General features: G+C 39.0%; 1 protein-coding gene across 1 annotated transcript; it reads left to right on the plus strand.

Annotated features, from left to right (window-relative positions):
• Positions 1 to 356: 356 nt before the first annotated feature.
• TMEM106B (transmembrane protein 106B) lies at positions 357 to 17051 on the plus strand. The gene is made up of 8 exons (XM_058831269.1): positions 357 to 511; positions 3509 to 3727; positions 6415 to 6478; positions 7775 to 7934; positions 8756 to 8896; positions 9012 to 9061; positions 10630 to 10683; positions 11378 to 17051. Exons 2-8 carry the CDS (start codon positions 3511 to 3513, stop codon positions 11514 to 11516), a joined length of 825 nt encoding a protein of 274 aa, XP_058687252.1. The 5' UTR covers positions 357 to 511; positions 3509 to 3510; the 3' UTR covers positions 11517 to 17051.
• The last annotated feature ends 4174 nt before the right edge of the window (positions 17052 to 21225 follow it).

Raw genomic sequence — 21225 nt, forward strand, 5'->3', positions numbered from 1 at the left:
GGAAAGACTGGACGTGGCCCTTGGTGCCGTGGTCTAGTTGACATGGTGGTTCGGACATAGGTTGGACTCGACGATCTTAGAGGTTCTTTCCAACCTTGATGTTTCTGTTAATGGGACTCTGAACCACGCCTGACAGGGAAACTCCGGATGGAATCCCTCTCTGTCGCCTTTAATCCCTGTGCCGCAAAGCGGGGCTGCGCGACCTCCCTATTCCCCTTTCCCGGGCCCCTGATTCCACTCCCGGACACGGGATCACCCCGCACCCCTCGGGACGGCGTTTTCTGCGCCACCCCCGAGCCCTGGGCCACCTGTGGTGGGGCACGGCCCGGCCGGCCAGGAGAGGAGAGGAGAGGAGAGGAGAGGAGCGGGCAGGCGGCTCCGCCCGCGGCCCCGCCCCGCGGCTGCGCACATGCCCGATCCGGGGCTCAGCGCCGGCAGCTGCGTCGCTCCGGGAGCCTCCGGTTGTGCCCCTGTGCCGAGCCCGGCCCGGCCCGCGGAGCCCGCGCCGCAGGTGGGGACAGGAGCGCGCTCCCGCGGCGGGCGGGGGCTGCGGGGCGCTGGCGGAGCTGCGCGCCGGGCGGGGGTCGCCGCGGCCGCCCCTGGGCCTCGGCGGGGCCTGGGCAGGCCCGCGGCGGAGCGGGGGGGCCCGGCCCGGCCTGGTCTGGCCTGGTCTGGCCTTACCCTGCCCTGCCTTTCCCTGCCTTGCCTTCTCCTGCCCCGGGACGGCTCCCACGCCAAGACCACCCCAGGCCGAGCGGGGACGGGGGGCCGGCCGGGCAGCCCAGCAGCAGCCGAGCTCGCCGGGCCTTGGTCCAAGCCTGCCGGCTGTAAACTTCGCCATGTTTGTGAGAGCAGCTGGCGCTGGTGGACGAGAAAATCCCTAAACCACAGGATTTTTGACTCCTTCATTTTGGCAGCGCCCGCCTTACCGCTCAGGCAGTGTCCGAGTGTGGGTCTGTAAGGGGGTCGTGAAAGGCAGCGCTGGTCGTGCCCACCCGAGCTGGACAAGCGTGTGGCTGCTAAGTCACTGCCTTACCCTGCCGCATCTTCTGCTCTGGAGGAGCTTGGGGTGTTCGCAGCTAAGGCACAACTGATGGGGCAGGTCGTGGTTGCCATCGCAGTCTTTTGCTGTATTGAAAAAGAAGTAACTTTGTAATCTCATGTTTATGTTTTCACATATAAAGGGTAGGAGCACCAGCCTACCTTGTTGGAGAGGTATAACAATTTAGTTTGACTCTATGAGGTTTCACTGAGTTTATAAACAAAGTTTTTTTCCCCAGCCTTGCATGCAGCATGATGTTGTGGTTCAGTCTGTCTTGTGACACTGTTTGGGTTTTGTCCGTGTACCATTGTGCTGCAGTGCATAGCAAGTTGAAGGGTGTGGTTGTAAACAAAACTTGTGCCACTTGTCACAATATTTTTAATTTACCAAACTCATTTTAACAAACTGTGAATTCATGGAAACCCCAGATAAGTCTAAGGGGAATGGATCATAACATCAGTTGCAAGAGAGACTGGGCTGACACAGAGCTGTTCATGAAGCAGGATTTCTGACTTTGGTGGCAGTATAGAAGCTGTGACATACAGAGGTTTCTATTGTCAGAGTTATTACTGTCTAGCTTATAAGTGCTGGATAAAAGATCAACATGTTCTTGATTTGTGGTCGGCTGTAATAAGGTTCAGGCTTGGCGGGGGGCAAAAGCATGTTGATGAATCCAATTTTGCTTGAAGGTGGTTCTTTGTTTTCCTGTTTGTGAACTGAGATGTTCTCTCTGGCCTCTGGCACCATTAAATTCAATTATTGAAGCTCAGTTACAGTTGGCATTGAAGGATGCACCTGCATTAGTATTTAATTCGAATAAAGGATGTGCTCTTGAAAGGAGCTCCCAGTCATCCTTGCCTGCTGCACTTTGGTTCATGTCACAGTGTGATCAGGGAGTGTGTGAACTTTTCCTTCTGGAAGAAGCTAAAACTAGAATGTGCATTTCTGTTGTCAGTGGGTGTTGGTTGTAGTCAGTTGGATGAAGTGGTGGCAGAACAGCATGATCCCTAAGCTTTCAGATCTATAATTGTGACAGCTATTGCCTAAGCTGCAAGACTCAGGTTCCATAGCTGTAGGTCAGCTGCAAGGAGAAAAGTAAACAAAAACCTCATGTGAAATAACTGTCAACAGTGTCAGCAGCTTTTTCAGAATTCTTTTTTTCAATAGCTCGGTAGTTTTAATTTTCAATTCAACAATTTCCATTATTAAATGCCTCCCAAACTTAGGATGTTTTAAAAGTACTGTAGCAGCAGAAGGGTAAATAGCTTTCCTGCTTGTAAGGGTTTAATGATACAAATGGAAAAAGTAATCCTGCATTTTTGCTGGGGCAGTAACTAGGACTACTTGGCATTTGTTGACTTACTTTCCTTCTCTCACATTCACCTAGCCCTTGTGGCCGTGTAATGACTTCATGTTGTGTTTGCATTGCCGTCACTATATTTGAGATATCTCTGTTCTGTGTTAAAGTAGCTGGTTTAAAATAGTCTGACTTGTTTTCCTCTTTTAATCTTCTTTTTAGGGCTTCCTTTTAGTGAACCAACATGATAATTCTTAGCTGCCACTCTAAAAATACCTCTTAATGGAAAAAAAAACAGTGAAGTTTTGCATATTCTTTTTAAATCATGCAGTTCCTCAAAACAGTGATGAATTGAGTGACTCTTGTCTCTGTGTGTTAAGTAACTAAAATGGGTTATGTGGATGAGTTGGACAACTAATTGCCATTGCTGTAGAGGCTTAATTTTTTTATCTTGGAGGTTTTTTCCCACATGTTGCCAACTGGGGAGGTTTCTGCTTACTGTGCTTTTTTACAGACTTTAGTTTCAAATGTTCTGTGTTTCAAGGTATTTTCAGTGTCGTGACTGGAAAGCTACAGTAATGAGAAAAAATTAAAATACACATAGTTAACAAAAAATGCTTTTGTGAGTACTCTTTTTTAAACAAGTCTTCATAAATGCTATATATTGGTAGCTGCTACATTTAAGTAACTCCCATTTTTTACTTGACTTCCCTGTGAATTAGTCCTGTTTTGAATTAAGGGGAATAATCAGTTTAAATACCAGGCAATCTATATTTCTAGCTTGGAATACCCAATCTTTGTTCTGAAAAAAATTCCAGGCTAAAAAAATTACTAAAATTGGATCTGTCATGTGTGTAGACTTTACTCAAAATTGCAAAATTGCTTTCTATGGCCCAGTCTTGATTTTTTATTTTTTTTTTTTAATACAAAGATCAGGGTGTTGTGTTAAAGCCTGTACAGTAACAATCCTTTGAAAAGGTGTTACAACTTTTGCCATCAGTTGTACTGTTCTAACTTTAAAGCTTCTCATAGATCCCCTTTCAACCTGTGCATATTGGAGAATCTGAACAAAGGAGAAGTGTCTTGTCAGACTAGCCACAGACTAACAGTTACCTGGTGCAGAGCCATGTTTGAATCATTCTCCTTGAAAACTTCTGACTCTTTTTTAGACATGGGAAAATCACTTTCTCACCTGCCTATGCACACATGCAAGGAAGATGGCTATGATGGAAGCTCATCTGATAACGTGAGGAATGGTTTAGTTCACTCAGAAGTGCACAATGAAGACAGCAGATGTGGAGATGTGTCGCAGTTTCCCTATGTGGAATTCACAGGAAGAGACAGTGTCACCTGCCCAACCTGCCAAGGAACAGGAAGAATTCCACGAGGTAAGTTTCCTTGTTTATTGCTTTTATTTCTTTTTTTAACCTATAAATTTACATCATAGCCATATGCAGTTGTAATAATTCATAATAAATAGCTTTTCAAGTCAAGATGAAGTTTTCTCCCTTTTTTGACATTTTTTTATTACTTAGCATTTTATTAAACCAGATGAGTATAACAGCTTGGGTGAGCTGTTACACCTTGGCTGTTACAACTTGTATCTCCTCTTGTCCAATGCAACTGTTTCTTCCTCCTCAGCTTTGAATGCAGACATAACCATAGCTCCTGCAAGTTAAAGTAGCCAACCTTTGGTTTAATGACATTTTATTGCATCTTTTTTTTAACTACCTAGTTTAAACTATTTGAATCAATACGTAACTGCAAAAATGGCTGCAAATACTGAGATGGAAAAGTAGACCTGGGCTGCAACAACTGTTCCCTGATGTATAGTGATTTTTTTTGCCCTCACTGCTGCCAGTGTCCCTTGTTTTGCTTTATCCTCTTTTTGTCCCATTGGTGCTTGCTAGGTGGATAACTCCAGCTTGGAGTTGAAAATATATAGGTTCTTTGGCTGCCTCAGGGGGGAGTGGCCACACAGCATTAGTCTCCTTACCTGTTTTGTTTGCTTTGCCCTCATTCTTTGCTTTTTTTCTTGGTAAAACATGCTGGTTTGTCATGCTTCTTTCCTAAATGATAAGCTACCTACATATTTATGAAGAGACCTGTGAAAGGAAAATGTGGGATACCTGAAACTGGGCAGAAGGAGAGAGTGACTAATGCAGTGGGCCAAGGCACAGCCTTTTGCTTCAGCTGTGAGATTTTCCCTTTCACTGGGGAAGAATTGATGAAATAATTTCATGTTTGAGTTTGCTTCTGCCAGACATCTTATCCAGAATAGATTATTGGATGTAAAAGCTCTTGGAACTGATTTTGACCAGTAGCTCAGGAAACTGGAGTGATATCTGTGCCATGTTGTCCTTCTACATCTCACTGTTCTTCAGTGAGATTAGGTTATGATACAGTTCACAAACACTTGCATCTCTCCTTTGTAGAAGGACCAGGGAGCATAGAATATTTCAGTGGTTGCAAGTACCATAGGATATTTGTGGCTTAGCTGTTAAACTTTCTACTACAATGTATTCTTGGAGTACCTCTGAATTCGGCAAGTTTGACACCTGGAAAAACTATGAACCTAAAAATTACCTTATTTAGAAAGGGTAAAGAAGTTTGTTCTGTTAACTTGAAATTCTTGTTAATCTCAATAGCACATTTTACTCAAAATGCAGAAATAGCATGATTTCTATGTTCAAAAGGTTTTTATTTTCACTGTAGAATCCTTAGATGTAAATGTAAGTTAATTGTTTTATTAAAGATTTTGCAGTAACTATAAAAACATGCATGTTGTCTACACTTTCTAATGAAATAATGTGGTTAAACTTTGAACTTAAAATGAGTTATTAGAGCTAAGAGGATTGTCTTTATGATTATTCCTTAGTATTTCAGAGAGAAAAAAAATATCACATTTGGAGGTCATTTGAGATGAGAGGGGAAAAATTAAGAATGACAGCATGACTAGTAAGACTATAATTAATACATAATATAATGGCTAAACTATAATAAATCCATGAAATTATGTTTTGTTATTTGGACAGCTTTAGTTTTTTAGTATGATGTATGAAAGCAGGACTGTGCTATTTTCTTCAAAGGTTGAAGATGCTTCATTGAAGTAGAGATGAAAATGTGTTTTAAATTGGTAGAAACGTTTTAGAAGGTTGATGTTTTGCATGGTACTATGTGCTTGGTTAGCAAGTTTTGCTTAGCTTAGTGATTCAGCATGGAATCATTGCCAAGTGCTTGATTCCCTAAGTGATGATTTGATCAAATTCTGCATTTGGCTTAAAAATTGCAGATCTGATTTGGCCTTGAGGCTTCTACACAACAAATACCACAACAAATAGCAAAAGCTCTACTGGCAGATGTAGTACATGTATTTTCAACTACTCATCTGTGCATGTGCTCTTTGCTTCTGCTGTTAAGATACTCCATTTAAAAATGCTGTCTAGTGACATAACTTTCATGGAGAAATTCCAGTAGATACTTATTTGGACTTCCAGGGTGCTGCAGCTCAGCAGCACTATGGTAAGTGTGGTTTTATATACTTCTGATTTCCAGAATTCAGCGTATGCATAGTCTTTGTTGATAGCTTTGGTTGTTTCAGTTGTCTTTTGGGGTTTTTTAACCAAACCTGACTTCTGCTTTTCAGAAGAGTACATGCAGAATGACTTCTGGATCAATTCTTACTGCCCAAGCTTCTAAGTGTTTTGTTCTGTGAGTTCATGTGGTCTGGCATAGAGAACTCACAGCCCTTCTACATCTCTTTTTCTCCAGGAAGTGGTGCCAGAGGCAATACTGCCTCCAGTCATGTGTGCAGCACAGAGGCAGAATTTACTGCTGTTTCGGTCCTTGTGAACTTGGCGCTTTTTCATCTTGATGTTACATAAGCCATGCTCTATTTCAGAAAGTGACATCAGCTACAGTAGCATTCGACCTGGGTCCTTATCTGGAATTAAAATGTTTATCTTTAGTGTCTGTTCTTTGGTACCACTAAGTTGTAACAGGTACTCTTTGTTTAAAAGAGCTGCAACAACACTTGCTATTTATTTAAGTTCTGAAAGGGTGTTTTTGTTTCTAGGGCAGGAAAATCAGCTGGTAGCCTTAATTCCATACAGTGATCAAAGACTGAGGCCAAGAAGAACGTAAGTCAATAGCTGTTTGTGAAACTTGAATCTACACTTAATTATTCTCTTCTAGTTAAAATTCAGCAATTCAAAGGAGATGGCAGTAAAAAGAATAAAGCAAAAATCACTGGAATGCTTTCTTGCATTCATTATTGGAAGAACAGGGCTTGTGGATAGTATCAGCCTTAACCTCTAGCTCTTGGAGAGTTATTTATTAACAGGTGTGCATACTTCCATCACAGTTCATCTTAGCTAAGTGCAAAGCTAAGGAATACTGCATGACATATTCATGTACATGTTTACAGTAATGATGTATGTCTCAATCTTTATAGCATCCTAATTGATCTAAGCAGACACATCTGCACTGTTAGAATTAATCATTACAATCTTTGAGCCACAACTACAAAATAAGTCACCTAAAATTAATTTGTAACATTTTGATCTTTGCAGCTAGAAAAATCAACAATTTATGATACAGGATATTTCATTTCTTTTTCTAGGATTACTTAGGGGGTTCACTTCAATGCTCAGGGCTTCTTATTATGACATGTTTTGTTTTTTACTTCATTTCTTTTTTAATGTTTTGATATTTTTGTGGTAAACAGAAATAAGTGCTAGGAAAAAGAAACATATTAGCTTTACATAATACTCTTCTGGATAATATATATGATGTAAAGGTAGTACAAATATGAAACATATTACTCTAGTGTTGAAACTTGACAAAAGGTGATGTAGATCTTTTTATTTGTGGAGGCTTTTTTTATTATCTCGCACACCACTGCCTCCACCCCACCCTCCTATGTACATACACACACACAGAGCCACAGCCACACAAACACACCCATTTGTATTAGCTTGATAATGAATTTCCTGCTTCTTAGCTGAAGTCTTAACACTTTCCCTGGAAGTTTGGATTCTCTGTCATAAGAGCTTTATTTTGTGTTCTGGGTGTTTTTAGTGAGATTTCCACAAAATGACAGAAGTTGTGCTATAAATAAACATAAAGAGGAAGTGGATTTGTTTCAAAACAATTAAATATTTACTTCTTCCATTTTCCTTTGAAAGTTGCAAATGTTGTGATAACCACATGATTTGAAGTGTGATTTCTGATGTATATGCAAGAGTAATGGCTGTTTAAGACATAGCTGTGAAGTGCAGCATAGGGTTTTTTTTTCCTTTTTAGAAGCTAATGGAAACTAGAAATAGACTGAATTAGTTGTATTGGCTAGTCCTGTTCCTTATCCCTTAAAAGAAAATAGTATGTCACTGTTTTTAATGTGCTCTTGACCCTGAAATGTGTTTTTTTCCCTCCAGAAAGCTCTATGTGACTGCCTCTGTAACTGTGTGTTTACTACTTTCTGGGCTGGCTGTATTTTTCTTGTTCCCTCGCTCGATTGACGTTCAGTACATTGGTGTGAAGTCTGTGTATGTCACTTACGAACAGGATAGGCGGATAATCTACCTAAATATTACGGTAAGTCTGACTGTTTGGGTGTTTGTAATGCATAAATGCAACAGGAGATACTGCTTTGAGAGTTTAATATATGTGGAAACTGTGGTCTGGCTGAAACGCTTAGTTGGCGCTTTAAGAGCTAGAATTGGTGACCAGTTTGAAAAATGTAACTGAGCCTGCCGTGGCTGGTTCTTGTAGCTATAGCTTGTAGAGGTGTAGTTGTAGGCTGGCACTGGGTCTTCTGTTTTTAAGGGAACAGTAACTTCAGAGTTCTTGATAACTCTCAGTAACTTTGGATTTATTTTTGGAATATATATGAAATGTTATATGTAGGAGTGCAATTTGCTACTGCTCTGGTATTATGCCTCTGTCAAAGTTGGTGTTGAGGAAAAATATTTTCTTATGCACCTTAAAACTTAAAGGAGCTCTTCCCACATAGCTCTTGATTCTTTGTAATGACCTTGATACAGGATTGCCTAAAGACTTTTGGCAGAATTCTTAATTTTAAATAAAGCAAAGCTGCCGTGGGAGAAAGAGGTCCTTTGATAGGTAAATACACTGGAAGGAATAATTGAGGATAATAAGTAATGGAGTATTTGAAGTGGAGGATTGTAACCAGGAAAGTTGTGCAGAAGTTTGTGTTGCTCAATATATTCACTAAACAAACTCAGAAAGGAGTTAAGTAATGGTCCATGACCCCAGTCCTCTCTGCAATCCTCACAGGCAGGAAAATTTGCTTGCAGAATTTCTGATATTACTGTCTCATGCACAAGATTCAAAATGCTTGCTCATCAAGATACACAGAATGGATAGCTGTTAGTGTTTTGTGTTTGTTTTTTCAGAACACACTTAATATAACGAATAACAACTATTACTCTGTTGAAGTGGCAAATATCACAGCCCAAGTTCAGTTTTCAAAAACAGTTATTGGCAAAGCACGGTTAAACAACATCACCAACATTGGTCCACTGGATATGAAACAGGTAAGTAGCTTAGGTTTTCAAAGCCTAACATTAAAAACATGTGTTAATCTTCATACAGAAATCTACTTATTTGTGTTTTCTTTGCTTTTTTATTTTTTTATTTTTTTTTTTTTAGATTGACTATATGGTGCCCACAGTCATACAAGATGAAATGAGCTACATGTAGTAAGTGTACTCACCTGTAAATATCACACGGGTCTTATGAAAAGTTTCAGTGGTGTCAAAAACAACTTTTTGCGGAAGTTTTCCAAAAGTTAGCAGAAATCTGTTTGAAAATATGCTGAGGCATTTTCTTTAAGTTTAGTAGTACTGAAAGAAAGGTAAACCACAATTGCTTGATTAGTTTCTTATAGTGGTGTGCTGCACCTGGCTATAAAAATTTATATAAAAATTTATATAAACCCTTTAAATGGTATCTCTATTACAGTATTTTAGGCCTCGGCACTAGTTAGGACTGCTGCTTTAGGGGGTGAAAGTGCAGCTCTGTTCCTCTTACAAGTTCTCTAGTGACTTTCCTGCAACTTGCTCTGCATTAGAAGGAAATTTGTATTTAGTGCTATGAAAATTAGAGACTTTTCTTCACATGTTGTGTAGACAATGGTGAACAGTGTTTACAGCCTGCCCTTTGAGTGGTTTTATTCATAGCTTCTGAAAGTTCATTTGTCCAACAGACCGTTACCTCACTATATCTTGGTCACAAACCCCAATTTTAATTCTCTTACACTGAAATCCAGACTGAACAGAAAGAGTTAACTATTGAGACTTCAGGTCTGTGTGCAGTTCTAGTGGATGCTAGCCCCTTTGGGGTGGAAGAAAACCTTATTGCTTTGAAGTGTTCAAATAAAATGAAATAGGTGTGAAATGCCAAGAGAGGCACAAACCTCAACAGAAAGTGTTGAACCTCTGTCACCTTTTAAAAGTATGTAAGCTAGCATTATGTAAACACTGAATCTTTTGAATCTGCTCACTCTTTGGATGCATGAGGAAAAAATAAACTTCATAAATAGCCTTCATAGAACTCATAATAATGCTGCATTTTCTTACAGTTTGGATGAGCTAAGTTCACTGACTTTATATCTTGCTTTTGTTGGTGCAGGGGGAAAGAATGACAAAGGCATGCAAATATTGTAGGTGGCTGCCAAGCAGTCTCACTGCACTGATCACATGCTTTTCATTCTAGAGCTGATAAATTTATGACCAAGAGCAGTGATTTAAGAAGCAGGGGTTAAAAGTATGCACTTACATGGCTCTTTATAACTGGTATGTAGGCATGTGTCAGAAAGTCTGAAGAGGATATTTTGCAAGAGAGCAATAACCTCGACTTTGGAACCTTTGTATGTTGCTTAAAGGTCACTCTGCATACTGTAATGTGGATGAGTGCAAAGAAAAGGTGACAAAGTAATATTGACAGGCTTTAAATGTAGTGGCTCAGGTTAACCTGGGTTAGCTTCCAGAAGATGGAATAAACACTTTCTGAGGACACTTCTGTTGGCAAGCATTACACAAAAGCAAACACAAGTGAAAACAGTGCCTGTGAAAGTAAGACTGTGTGAAAGTGAGTCCCAGGGAGCATACAGTCACTGGCAAATTATTCTGTTGCCATTGCCAGTAACTCTGTAGTCTTTATATATACAGACAGCAGAATTCCAGTTGAAGCCAGAAGTCTTGCTTTTTAGAAAATTACCCTGGAAAAGTTTCTTGTAAATCTAACAGTTGTTCTTTTTTTTTTGCAGTGACTTCTGTACTTTACCATCTATCAAAGTACATAACATAGTGGTGATGATGCAGTAAGTATGGTAGTCTTCCTGTGTGTGAGAAACAAGTTCAGAAGCCATGTAATTCTTATTAAAATAATACTCAAATACCTAATCCTGAAGTCTTTGCATCATAGATAAAATGAAGTCAACTTGCTTTCTAGTGTAGTAGCTTTATAGTTAGTGAACTGTCTTTTGACAGGTACTGGTGGTGTAAAGACTGGATTGAGAATCCTTGTTACTGTATCTGCAGCTGGGCTATAGCCATGGAGCTACTGACAAAGCTCAAAAACTTTAAAATTACTTTGTGTATCAGCCACTGTTGAAAACTTGTTGAGATCTTTGATTTTGAAAGAGTTCCTGGCTTTAGTATTCTGAGACTGCTTTTTGTGACATTGCATAAATTTCAGCATGGTGGGGACCAGGGCATGTCTTTAGACTAGATACAGCATGGCTTGTAGCTTGTTTAATTGTGTGCTTTCTTGTCACAAACAATAAATATTATTTGTAGTGGTAGATCTTACAAGTAAACCTCAGTTTTAGCATCTTTAGGAAAAGGAGCCAGATGTCTCTCGTGGAGCAAATCTATAGTGGTAAATCAGTAATGTTCTTAAATTTATTTAAAACATATTTTTTTTCAAAACTTTTTTCTTTAATAACCCTAGTAATATAAACAGTGATTTTTAGAATAGGAAACTCAAAATCTTTTCTCTTCTGTCTTTTTAAGAGTGACAGTGACAACCTCGTACTTAGGCCACCCTGAGCAAATATCCCAGGAGAGATACCAGTATGTGGACTGTGGAGGAAACACGACCTACCAGCTGGGCCAGTCAGAGTATTTAAATGTCCTTCAGCCTCCACAGTAAAAGCACCTGTTGGTTGGTGTGGAATGACTGCTGTTGGTGCTTGCAAAGATCCTTAGGATAGAGCTGGTGGAGTGGAGAGTACATGTGATGTACAGCATAGCAAACATGGAGATTTGTACACTTTAGATGCAAAGAGGGAAAGGTGCAAATTGTAAATAGGTGCACTTGTTAAATGTTGTGTTTTCCCCTTCTGTTTGCTTTCTGTTACTGTAAGCACTTCTGTCAAGTTGTGTGGTGGGGGGGAAAGGGGGAATATCAGATTTTTGAACAGAGCTGGGACTTTTCCTTACAGTGTGGTACATCAACTTAGAGTAACTGTGTGTATGTCTGTGTTTAGGTGAAATGTGTCACTAATGAGCATTTTTAAAAAATAATACTCATAAATTTTAAGTTTATAATTCAGTTCTTGATATTTGACTATTGAAAATGCAGTATTACTACTTAAATAACAAGATTACTTTGAGGTGTCTGGGTATGAAACTTCTATTAGTAACCCAGTGGCAACAGTTCTTTATTTTGGGATTCTACACTTTATTTGCTATCCATGATTAGAGGTGACATGCAGTCTATGACAGCCAGGAAAGCTGGATGACACTATAGCTGAATGTGCAGTTTATAGAATCTGGCATCTTTTCATTCATATTCCCTCTTGCTACCTCTGGGATGTTGTAAGGATGTTATAAGAAGAATATATATTGTTAGATTTAAATCTGGGTTTAAAACTAAGCAAGAAACAACCCCCACAACAACTACTGACGAAGGAAAAACACAAGACTCTAGAAAACAAACAAGACTTTACAAGTCTGTTTTTTAGTAAGCTTTTTAGAACAGGTATTAAAATCAAGATTGTGCAGTTGGAACTAGGTGGGAAATTTTGGGCATGGGTTTGGAGACCTTGGCGTAAATTTTTGTGATTTTTACTGTTTTAATATATTATGTACCTAAGCAACTTTTAAGTGTTAATATGTTGGGTTGTCTTTATTTCTTGCACAGGCTCAATAAGCATATGCAGTAGTTATCTGTACCTCCAGAGCACTCAATGGTCACATCAAAGTCATGCAAGGGAAGATGAATCAATTCTTTCTGTAGGAGTAAATGCTTATGTAATTGTGAGATTACTGACAGACAGCATGAAATAGTTTCTGTAGCACAGTTTGCACATGCGAATTTCTGGGGTAATTGTCAATCATGATTATAAGCTTTGGGTCCAAAGTTGTTTGACTCCTGAAGACTGACTGTTACAAGGGTTAACTTTTTAATGAGCTAGATCAGGATTGCTTTATTTCTGAATTAGGTGAGATGCAGCTGTAAGAAGGTACTGTTGAGACTGTTGCATTGTAATGAATAATGTATATTTTAAAATAGCTATTACTGGTTTTGTGCTGCCTATCTCCTGGAAATAAGCTACACAAAATTAATTGATAATAAACACAATAGAAAAAGGCTTCTGAGTAACTTGCCACTAACAGCCTCTGATGCTCCAGTTCTTCAGTACATTATTCTTCTCTTTACTGACCTCTTAGATGGACCTAAGGGGGTGGGTAGGCAAAAATTGTGGATGATGTAAGATTGATTTAAAAGACATTAAGTAAACCCCCCTACCCTCCACTCTTTGAATTGCTATGAGCACTTACTCCAAGAATCTATGAAAACTTTTGGGACCTCAACTGTCAGTTTTATATAGTTGTTGATAAGATGACTTCATCTTTTGTCTTTAGAGAATTTCTGTAACTGGAGTAGTCAATTGAGATGACTTATCATAGTTATAGTCTAAAGATTATTCTTGGGGCCCGTAAAAGTAAACATTATTACAGCTCAGAGTCATGAGGGAAATTAGTTCACAACTGACTCACCTGTCTAGAGTTTAGATGAGGTTCAGTCTTATAGCTGCTAAAATGCATTGATAAGCTTGTCTGATAGCCTGAAAAGATACATGTGATAACTGAAGACCAGGAGAGTGGGGAGCTGGCTAGAAGCAGAGAGATAAACTCATGGTACCTGTTGTAGAAGGTATGCTAATAACAGAGAGTAGAGAGAGAATTCTGGTTTAAATCATATTAGAACTGAAGTCTGCCAGCAAATGATACAGGCTCTTTTCTTCTAGGCTTAAATATTTACACACTAGAGTGCTGTTTTTGTTTGGGGGTTGTTTGTGGTTTTTTGAAACAGAAAAAGGCAGTTAGTTACATTGATTTAAAACAAATTTTTCTTCCAAGGATGAAAAGTAGTCTAAAATAACTGGAATGGTACAATGATTCAATTATTCAGTGACAGTAGTGAATGCTGCTTTTGAACAAGCATGGCAGGAAGGAAGTTACACTTTATGCAACGTTGAGACTCAAACTGGCTTTTGAAATTTTGGTGGACGTGCTGAGCAAAATTAATACTTAAATCTGTGGTTCTTAACCTTGCATGAAATGCTTGGCATTAGCTGATTTAAAATAAAGAATTGAGTGGAGTTATTCTTTCCATGTATGTGTCAGAAGGGAGAAAATAAAAGTCAGGTTTTTTCATCTAGGATATCTAAACATCAATTTGTGGTGGACTTCCTGAGTGATGAAGAGTTCTCATCTTAAGAAACAAACTGTGGGTTAAAGATCCTACTGAATTCTCGAATTAAGTCAGTAATGGGAGAATAAAAGGCTTAAAGTTCCAAGTGCTAGTATTCCCTTGCACAGCTGTCAGTATATCACTAACCAAATAAGGCAAGTATTTAAATTTATCTACTGATTTTAATATAACATCAGATAAGCAGGTAAAACATCTGTGTGAATATTTAACTTATACTTGCTTTATGTGACTGAGCTTGGAAATATGCTAAGGGAGCAAGGGAACTCAGTATTAACTTGTATAATTTTGTAAACAAGATATCAGTATAGATCCAAGTACCAGACCTTTTTTTCACATTCATTTTATCTTGATCTTAAAATATAAAAGGCAATCCTTTCAGTTCAGCTGCAAATCAATAAGTACAATTCTCTCCAGAAAGTTGGCTTGAAAAATTACAATTTTTTTCTTTGTTTATCTTATGTGTGTCTTCTGAAGTGATTCATATTTCACTTGTAACTTCTCTAGTCTTCACACACTATCAAATGCCTTTATACTGGTTTTGCAGAGTGTTTATCTCTAGTAGAATGCTTTTCACTTGAATATTTTGTAGCAGTTCCTTTACCAAAACCTTTTGCACTTTGAAATGGAAGCTCTGTTATTTCTTAAAACAATAAGAAATATAGTTCAGATGTTGCACTGTAATGGCACTATTGAAAATCAGCTTAATGTATTCTGTTTAAAATAACTGTAAAATTTCAAAATTTTGACTTAAGTATGGAACACTAAAACGCTTAAGAATGTTTGGCCATTGGAGAATGAAGTTACTGCACATTTCAAATACACTGCTTTAAAAATAAATTAATAAATAACCATCTAAGATCCAAACCATCCAAGATCTAACCATCAAATATCTATTTGGAGAGATTTAAAGGGACGCACTCTTACTAAAAGATTAAATACTTGACATTCTTGAATTCCTGGTGTGGGAAAAAGCCTGTAGAAGTTCATTCATAATTTCTTTACTCATCTTAATGTCATGGGGATGGTTGGTTAATTCTTAATCTTTTGTGAAGAGAAACATAAGTATCTTTTTTTCCTATGTGGTATAACTTTGAAGTTCTTAATGCACTTCTGATGGGCGCATGACCTTGATATTAGCATTGTAGTGTTTATATTTTGCAGCCCGATGTTGGCAAATTTGAGTACGTTTTACTTGACTTTGCTTCAAATTGTCCTTGAAGTTCTGCAAGTGAATATATTTTTTCATAGGTAGTGCATTTGCAAACTTGCCTGGGCTTTTTAGCATGTGGTGTATAAAGGGAACCATTTAAACACCGAATCTCTAAGTGCTTGGATTGAACCATGAGGGTCTTTAACCTCTGAAGTGTTGTGCCCTCATGATGGAAAGGATGGTGCTTGGAGTGGTATGAGAGAAATTTCTATATTCAGAAAATGTTAAAAGAAAAATCATGGTATATCTTATTCAGCATTTAAGGTTTCCTTTTTTTTTCCCTTCTTTTTTGAGGGGTGGTAGTTTTTCTTCCTGTGGTTTTGTTTTTCTTCCCACCCCACTAATCTTATAGCAAGACATCTGTCTGTTCCCAGACAGCACCTTCTGAAATGGGTGACTTGTTCCAGAGTTGGGCAGCTGCAGGAAGCTTCACATCACCTGAACTGCACCTCTAGAGTTAAGGGATGAGAAAGACTAGCGCACTGGTACCTCAAGAGCTAATTTTTTTACTTGCCTGTCTAACAAAATGCCACAACCAGGCTTTCCACCACTGAAAGGGAAGGATAAATAATGCAAGTGCAACCAATATTCTCCAGCAATGGACTGCTTGCAACCATCAAAATATTTGTTAGTGATGGCCCTGGTCATGCAAAAAGTCTCATTTTTTAATTTTGGCCCAGGGAAGGAGGAATAGATCCCAGCCAAAAGATGATGAGAACAATTATTTGGCTGTGGCAAACACCCAGTGTTTGTTCCACTTCAGAAGTCACCTTCCTAATTTATGTTTAGCTTGGGAATTCTGATCATTACCAGAGGGGTATTTTGGGGTAGTTCTACTACCTACAGCTTTTACCATGTAAATCTGCTTTTCCATGAGTAGGCAGACCTGTTGGCCAGGAAAAACAGTCTGCATGAGATCTGCACACTTCATGTGGAGAGCCCTGCAGTCTAGTGGGAGACTGTTCAGTGGCAGTAACATCCTGATCCTCATACATTCCTCTTCCAGCCATCTCAAGGATCCTACAATTTGGATGCATGTGTTTCCTGGGTACTGAAACTGCTTTTGCTTTGCATGGGCAGGGATGTTTAGTACCACACATGTAAGTGTATTATGGTGCCTGAGTATTTTGGGTCTGACTGACTGTGATTCAGTTCTTTTGTTTGTTTTAAGGAAGCAAATTTAACTGCTGTTAACATCAACTGTACAGAGTGTGCATATAATAGCTTGAGATATGTATAGAAATACTAATGAGTGATAACTATTTTTGTAATTTAAGATGTTCTTGTAACTGTGTAGCAAACAATCTATCCAGTAAAGCATGATAAACACTCTAGAAGTCAGAGTATTTTGGAATGACTTGTAGGACACAGAAGCTGTGTTAATGTAAGCTAACTGGGGCGCAAGGCATCTTGGTATTTAGAGGTTCAAAATCTGGACCTAACTTCATTATGAATATGTTTCTAGACAGGATTGTTTGACTCAAAGAATGATATTAAATTTTCTATTTAAAAAGCTTGGATCACGTATATATTTTTTTTTTAACTGACTTAATATTTTTTTTCCCCTTCCCTGCCTCACGTAAGTTTTCCCTCTCTCTCACCATATTTTCCCACTAGCTTTCATGTATTTTCAAGGATATGACTTCAGATTTTGTAACTTGGCATTCCATGATGTGAAGACTTTGCAATCTACTTTTTTTATACTATGTTTTATTGTGTTAAGTCTGTAATAAACTTGAGTATCTGAAAGCTGACCACTATCTGAATTAATTAGTGTTGTTTGACTGAGCTACTGAAGTAACTGAGTTCAAACTTGGGCTGTTGTGGTGGGTGGGTTGGCCCCTGCCACCAGGTGGGCCCCCACACCATTGCTCATACATTCTTCCCTTCCAGTAGGATGGTGGAGAGAACCGGGACAAAAGCAAGAAAACTTGTGTCAGAATGAAGACATTTTAATAAAAGAAGCAACGCTGTGTGCACAAGCAGAGCAAAATAAATTTAGCAGGAGGCAGGTGTTTACAACAGGAAGACAAACCCCATAACCCTGATTAGCCTTCCTTTCTCTTTACCCTGAGCTTTTATTGCTGGGCATGATCCCATATCCTAGGAATAGGATCCCTTTTGTCAGCTGGGAGCATCTGTCCTGGCTGTGTCTCCTCCCAGCTTCATGACCGTTCACAGCCTGGGCCCTGCAGGTTTGGGGAGATGCAAGGGGGGAAGAGGCAAAGAAAAAGGAAACCTCTGGTGCTGTGTGAACACTACTCATCATTAGCCAAGACATTGGTGTGTTACCAGCACTGTTGTATTCACAAACCCGAAGCACAGAGCTGTATGGCTGGCATGCCATAAGGAAAATTAACTCCATCCCAGACAGACCCACTTATACCTATCTGCAAAGTTATTTTAAGAACCATTGTTGCTGAAAGAAACAAATCTTTAAAAACTAGGCAACAAAGAACATGACTTTGGAACATCCAGAACATTCAGATAATATTCAAATGTTACAAATAGCCTTGCACAGATGTTTTGGAGCAACTTAATGGGATATTTCTAATGTTTGTCCTGGAGAAACCTATTGTATATTCATGAGTGCTACACCAGTTTTCTGGTTTGGATAACAAATGGGGGTCTTTGTGTGTAGAGGGTTTTTGTTTCAGCTTGTGAATCTCTTTAGAAAGGCTGATTTTTTTAAAACTAACTTTAGATGGTAAAATAACTACAGTCATGCTGTTTTCTTTCTTATAGAGTCATTTTTCCATCCCAGAGTTATCATAACCATTGTTATAATTGTCCAAACCCTGTATGGAACATTGTAAATGGGAGAACAACCTTTATGCACTAGTTTACTTTGTTTAGATAAGAGCTTGAAGAGATGAATAGATCTTCTTCTGTCTTGTGCTACTGATCTGGAGATGGATCAACAGAAATATATCTTTAATGGTGAACAGTTTAATTTTATCCAAAGACTTCAAACTACATGATTTGGATTCCTCTCCTGTGTTGTTTTTTTCCCCATTCAAAGCATGTAGGGGACTACAAAGGGTGAAATTCTAACAGGTAAATTTCAGATGCCACTTTACCTGTCTGGAATGTATAAAGAGCATTAAAAGTGAATAAATGCACTGACAGATGAGAATAGATAATCAGTTACGAATTTGGACAAATTTAAAGACCCAGAAATTGTTATTCTGGAACACCCAAAGCAGATGATTTTGTGATTTAACTACTGAAAGGTCAGACATCTTGAAATAGACTAGTTTCAAAGACCTGATTGACAGAAACTTCTGAGAGATTTTGAGGTTTCCCTGGTTGTCTGTACATTGCTTTCCTTTTACTTCTCAAAATTTCATAGAGATCTCAGTATAACTGTGTAACTGAGTGCATTCTTGGGATGTGGTTTTGGGATATGTTCACCTGAAAGTACTCTGGGTACACTGATTATGAATGACACTAATTGCCTTCCAGTGTAAAGACGATGTCTATCTGGCAACTTAAGGAGTACCAAATCACACATTTAATTTTGCTAGAAATCTCTTGCTGTCAGATGAGATAAAGGTCCTGCTACATTTCTGTTGTTGTCTTTTTTTTCTTTTTGTTTTTCTTCAGAATCCTTGCTTCTTAAGCCTCAGAGCTGGGGTGTTTTTCCTGTGGATGGGTAGCAGGTGCCACACAGTTTAATGAGCTGTCGTGGGCACTGTGGGGCTGACCTTGCTCCATATTGCAGCTGCTTTTTCGTGAACCAGTGAATCACCTAATGCAGGAAAAGTAGAACTTGATTAAGGAGCTTTGGCATCACTTTAATGTAACATTTCACTGACTGCAGTTATGGATACCTGGAAGGTAATGATGTATGTCATACTTGAGAGGTTTTTAACAAGTAATGCTTCTAGCAGCCCTAGCAATATAGTTGAGGTTGAGAAATGAATGTAATTTCATTTTTTTCAGTCTGTCTTTTCCCATGACAATTCTACCACAAGACTAGTTCTGGTACTAGCCAGAGGAGTGATATAAGGGTTACCTATATAGATGGTAATACCTAAAAGAGCAGATAAAGACCTACTATGTTTTTCATGAGTTTTGGAGTCTTATATCCTACTAATATATATTATTTCTGAATTATGAAGTCTATCTCAAATCATTTATGTTTGTGGAATGTTAGTGGCTGTCTGCATTGAGATCCATACCCACAATAAACCTGTGACCAAATTTTACATTCAGTGTGTTTAAACACGTTGAGACAATCAATGCAACTATTTCGCTTTCCACACTGACACTAAATTTCTGAGCTTTTCATCAAATATGCAACAAAATGGTAAAATTAGACTCAAAAGCTCAAAATATTGCTGCAGAATGTAGATTCTAAAACTCTAGAATCACATATACCATCTGCAGTCACTTTTGCTTGCTGCCAATGCAGAGATGGGGCAGAGTTGCTATCTTCATGTCCTATTTAAAATACTGTGTTGAGCTGGCACATCCCCTGAACCATTTATGATCAGGAGAGGATCCTGTCTTCTTTAATGTAACTAACATCCTCTGTAGCATTCTGGGATCCAGCTCTTCAGTACTGGTAAATATTATCAGGGGTCAGGGTGGAAATGTTGCCTTGTAGACTTCCAGAGGGCCAGCAGTGTTCATGGAGGACCCAGCAGATTTGAGTCCTGAAAGCAAATTAAGCTGTTGTGTAAATACAACCAGTCTCTTGCTCCCACAGATGGCTACCAAGCTTGCCTTTGGTTTGCTGTCACTAAAAATGCAAAATAGTAGGACAGAAGGAAGCTAAGACATGGAAAAAATAAAATGTGCTAATCTTATGTTGCATGCTGTCAACTATACTGTTTGATATGCTAATACTTGAAAAATCCTATTTAAACTGAAAGCTGGGCTTCTCAAACATGGGAGGGATTCAATTTCCTTCTCAAAAGAACAGTAGAAAAGCTGAATACAACTCAAGGTTACTTAGTAACCTTGATGAGACCAGCTAAACCCAGGGGAAGGTGTGTGCAGGGTCCTTGATTTGAAAAACAGAAATAAGCCCCCTGACATCTAAGACGCCCCCTAAAAAACCCAAACAAACCCACCACCACTATTGTTAACAAGTTATTTGTATATATAACTATAATTATATATATATATAATTTATAGTGCAGTCTGAGGCATCCTAGTTTTTATTGCAGTGGGAGGGATGGTTTGTAGGGTTTTTTTAATATGGAGAACTAATGTGCCACAGTGATGGAGTGCTGCTGCCTTCCCTCCCTCCATCAGTGATGCCAGTAGCCTGCAGCATGTGCCAGAGGCAGCAGCCTCCTTAGTGAGATGGGTGTAGCTCAGGTGATGCCTGAGGAGTTGAAAAGTGCTCTCTGAAGAAGAAAAGAGAGTTAAAAGTGTGATTCTGCTTCCCATCCCTTCACTGCCCACCCCACTCCAGTATTTAAGTGCAGGCAGAAGCAAAAATAACCTCCCAGAAGAGAGCAGGGCTGTCCTGGTTGAACTGTTCAGATGAAACGGACTTTCACTCTGATAAATCCAGTATATGACCTTCATTCTGAATGTGTGAAACACTCCCACTCAGAGGTCTATTTCAGATTTTAAAATGTAACAGGTATGAATGTGTGTTAAGTGAGTAATGGAGAGAATCATGTTGATGCTGAGACAATTTACTGAAATATCTTGAGCAACCCGTTTGTGTCTGTGTAGCTGGACTTCCACAGACTCAAAAATGGCAGATTGGCCTTGCAAGGGCATCAGCTGCTTCTCCCAGTACCCCTCAATGCAGAATTGCAGGGGGTGAGTCCACAGCTCTGAAATGGCAGCAAGGGGCCCAGCACATGAAGAATGAACTGGTGAATTTAAGGCCCCAGGCCGAAGGAAAGTTTTTGGAGACGCTTTCCTACTACTGAGAAATATGTTTTAGTCATACAGTTATGA

The sequence above is a fragment of the Poecile atricapillus genome, chromosome 2, assembly GCF_030490865.1.
Source record: "Poecile atricapillus isolate bPoeAtr1 chromosome 2, bPoeAtr1.hap1, whole genome shotgun sequence".
NCBI lineage: Eukaryota > Metazoa > Chordata > Aves > Passeriformes > Paridae > Poecile > Poecile atricapillus.

Coding starts and splice junctions, on each gene's coding strand:
- TMEM106B (XM_058831269.1), top strand. CDS start 3,511: ATGGGAAAATCACTTTCTCACCTGCCTATGCACACATGCAAGGAAGAT. Junction 7,935..8,755: donor TAATCTACCTAAATATTACG/GTAAGTCTGACT, acceptor TTGTTTTTTCAG/AACACACTTAATATAACGAA. Junction 9,062..10,629: donor GATGAAATGAGCTACATGTA/GTAAGTGTACTC, acceptor TTTTTTTTGCAG/TGACTTCTGTACTTTACCAT.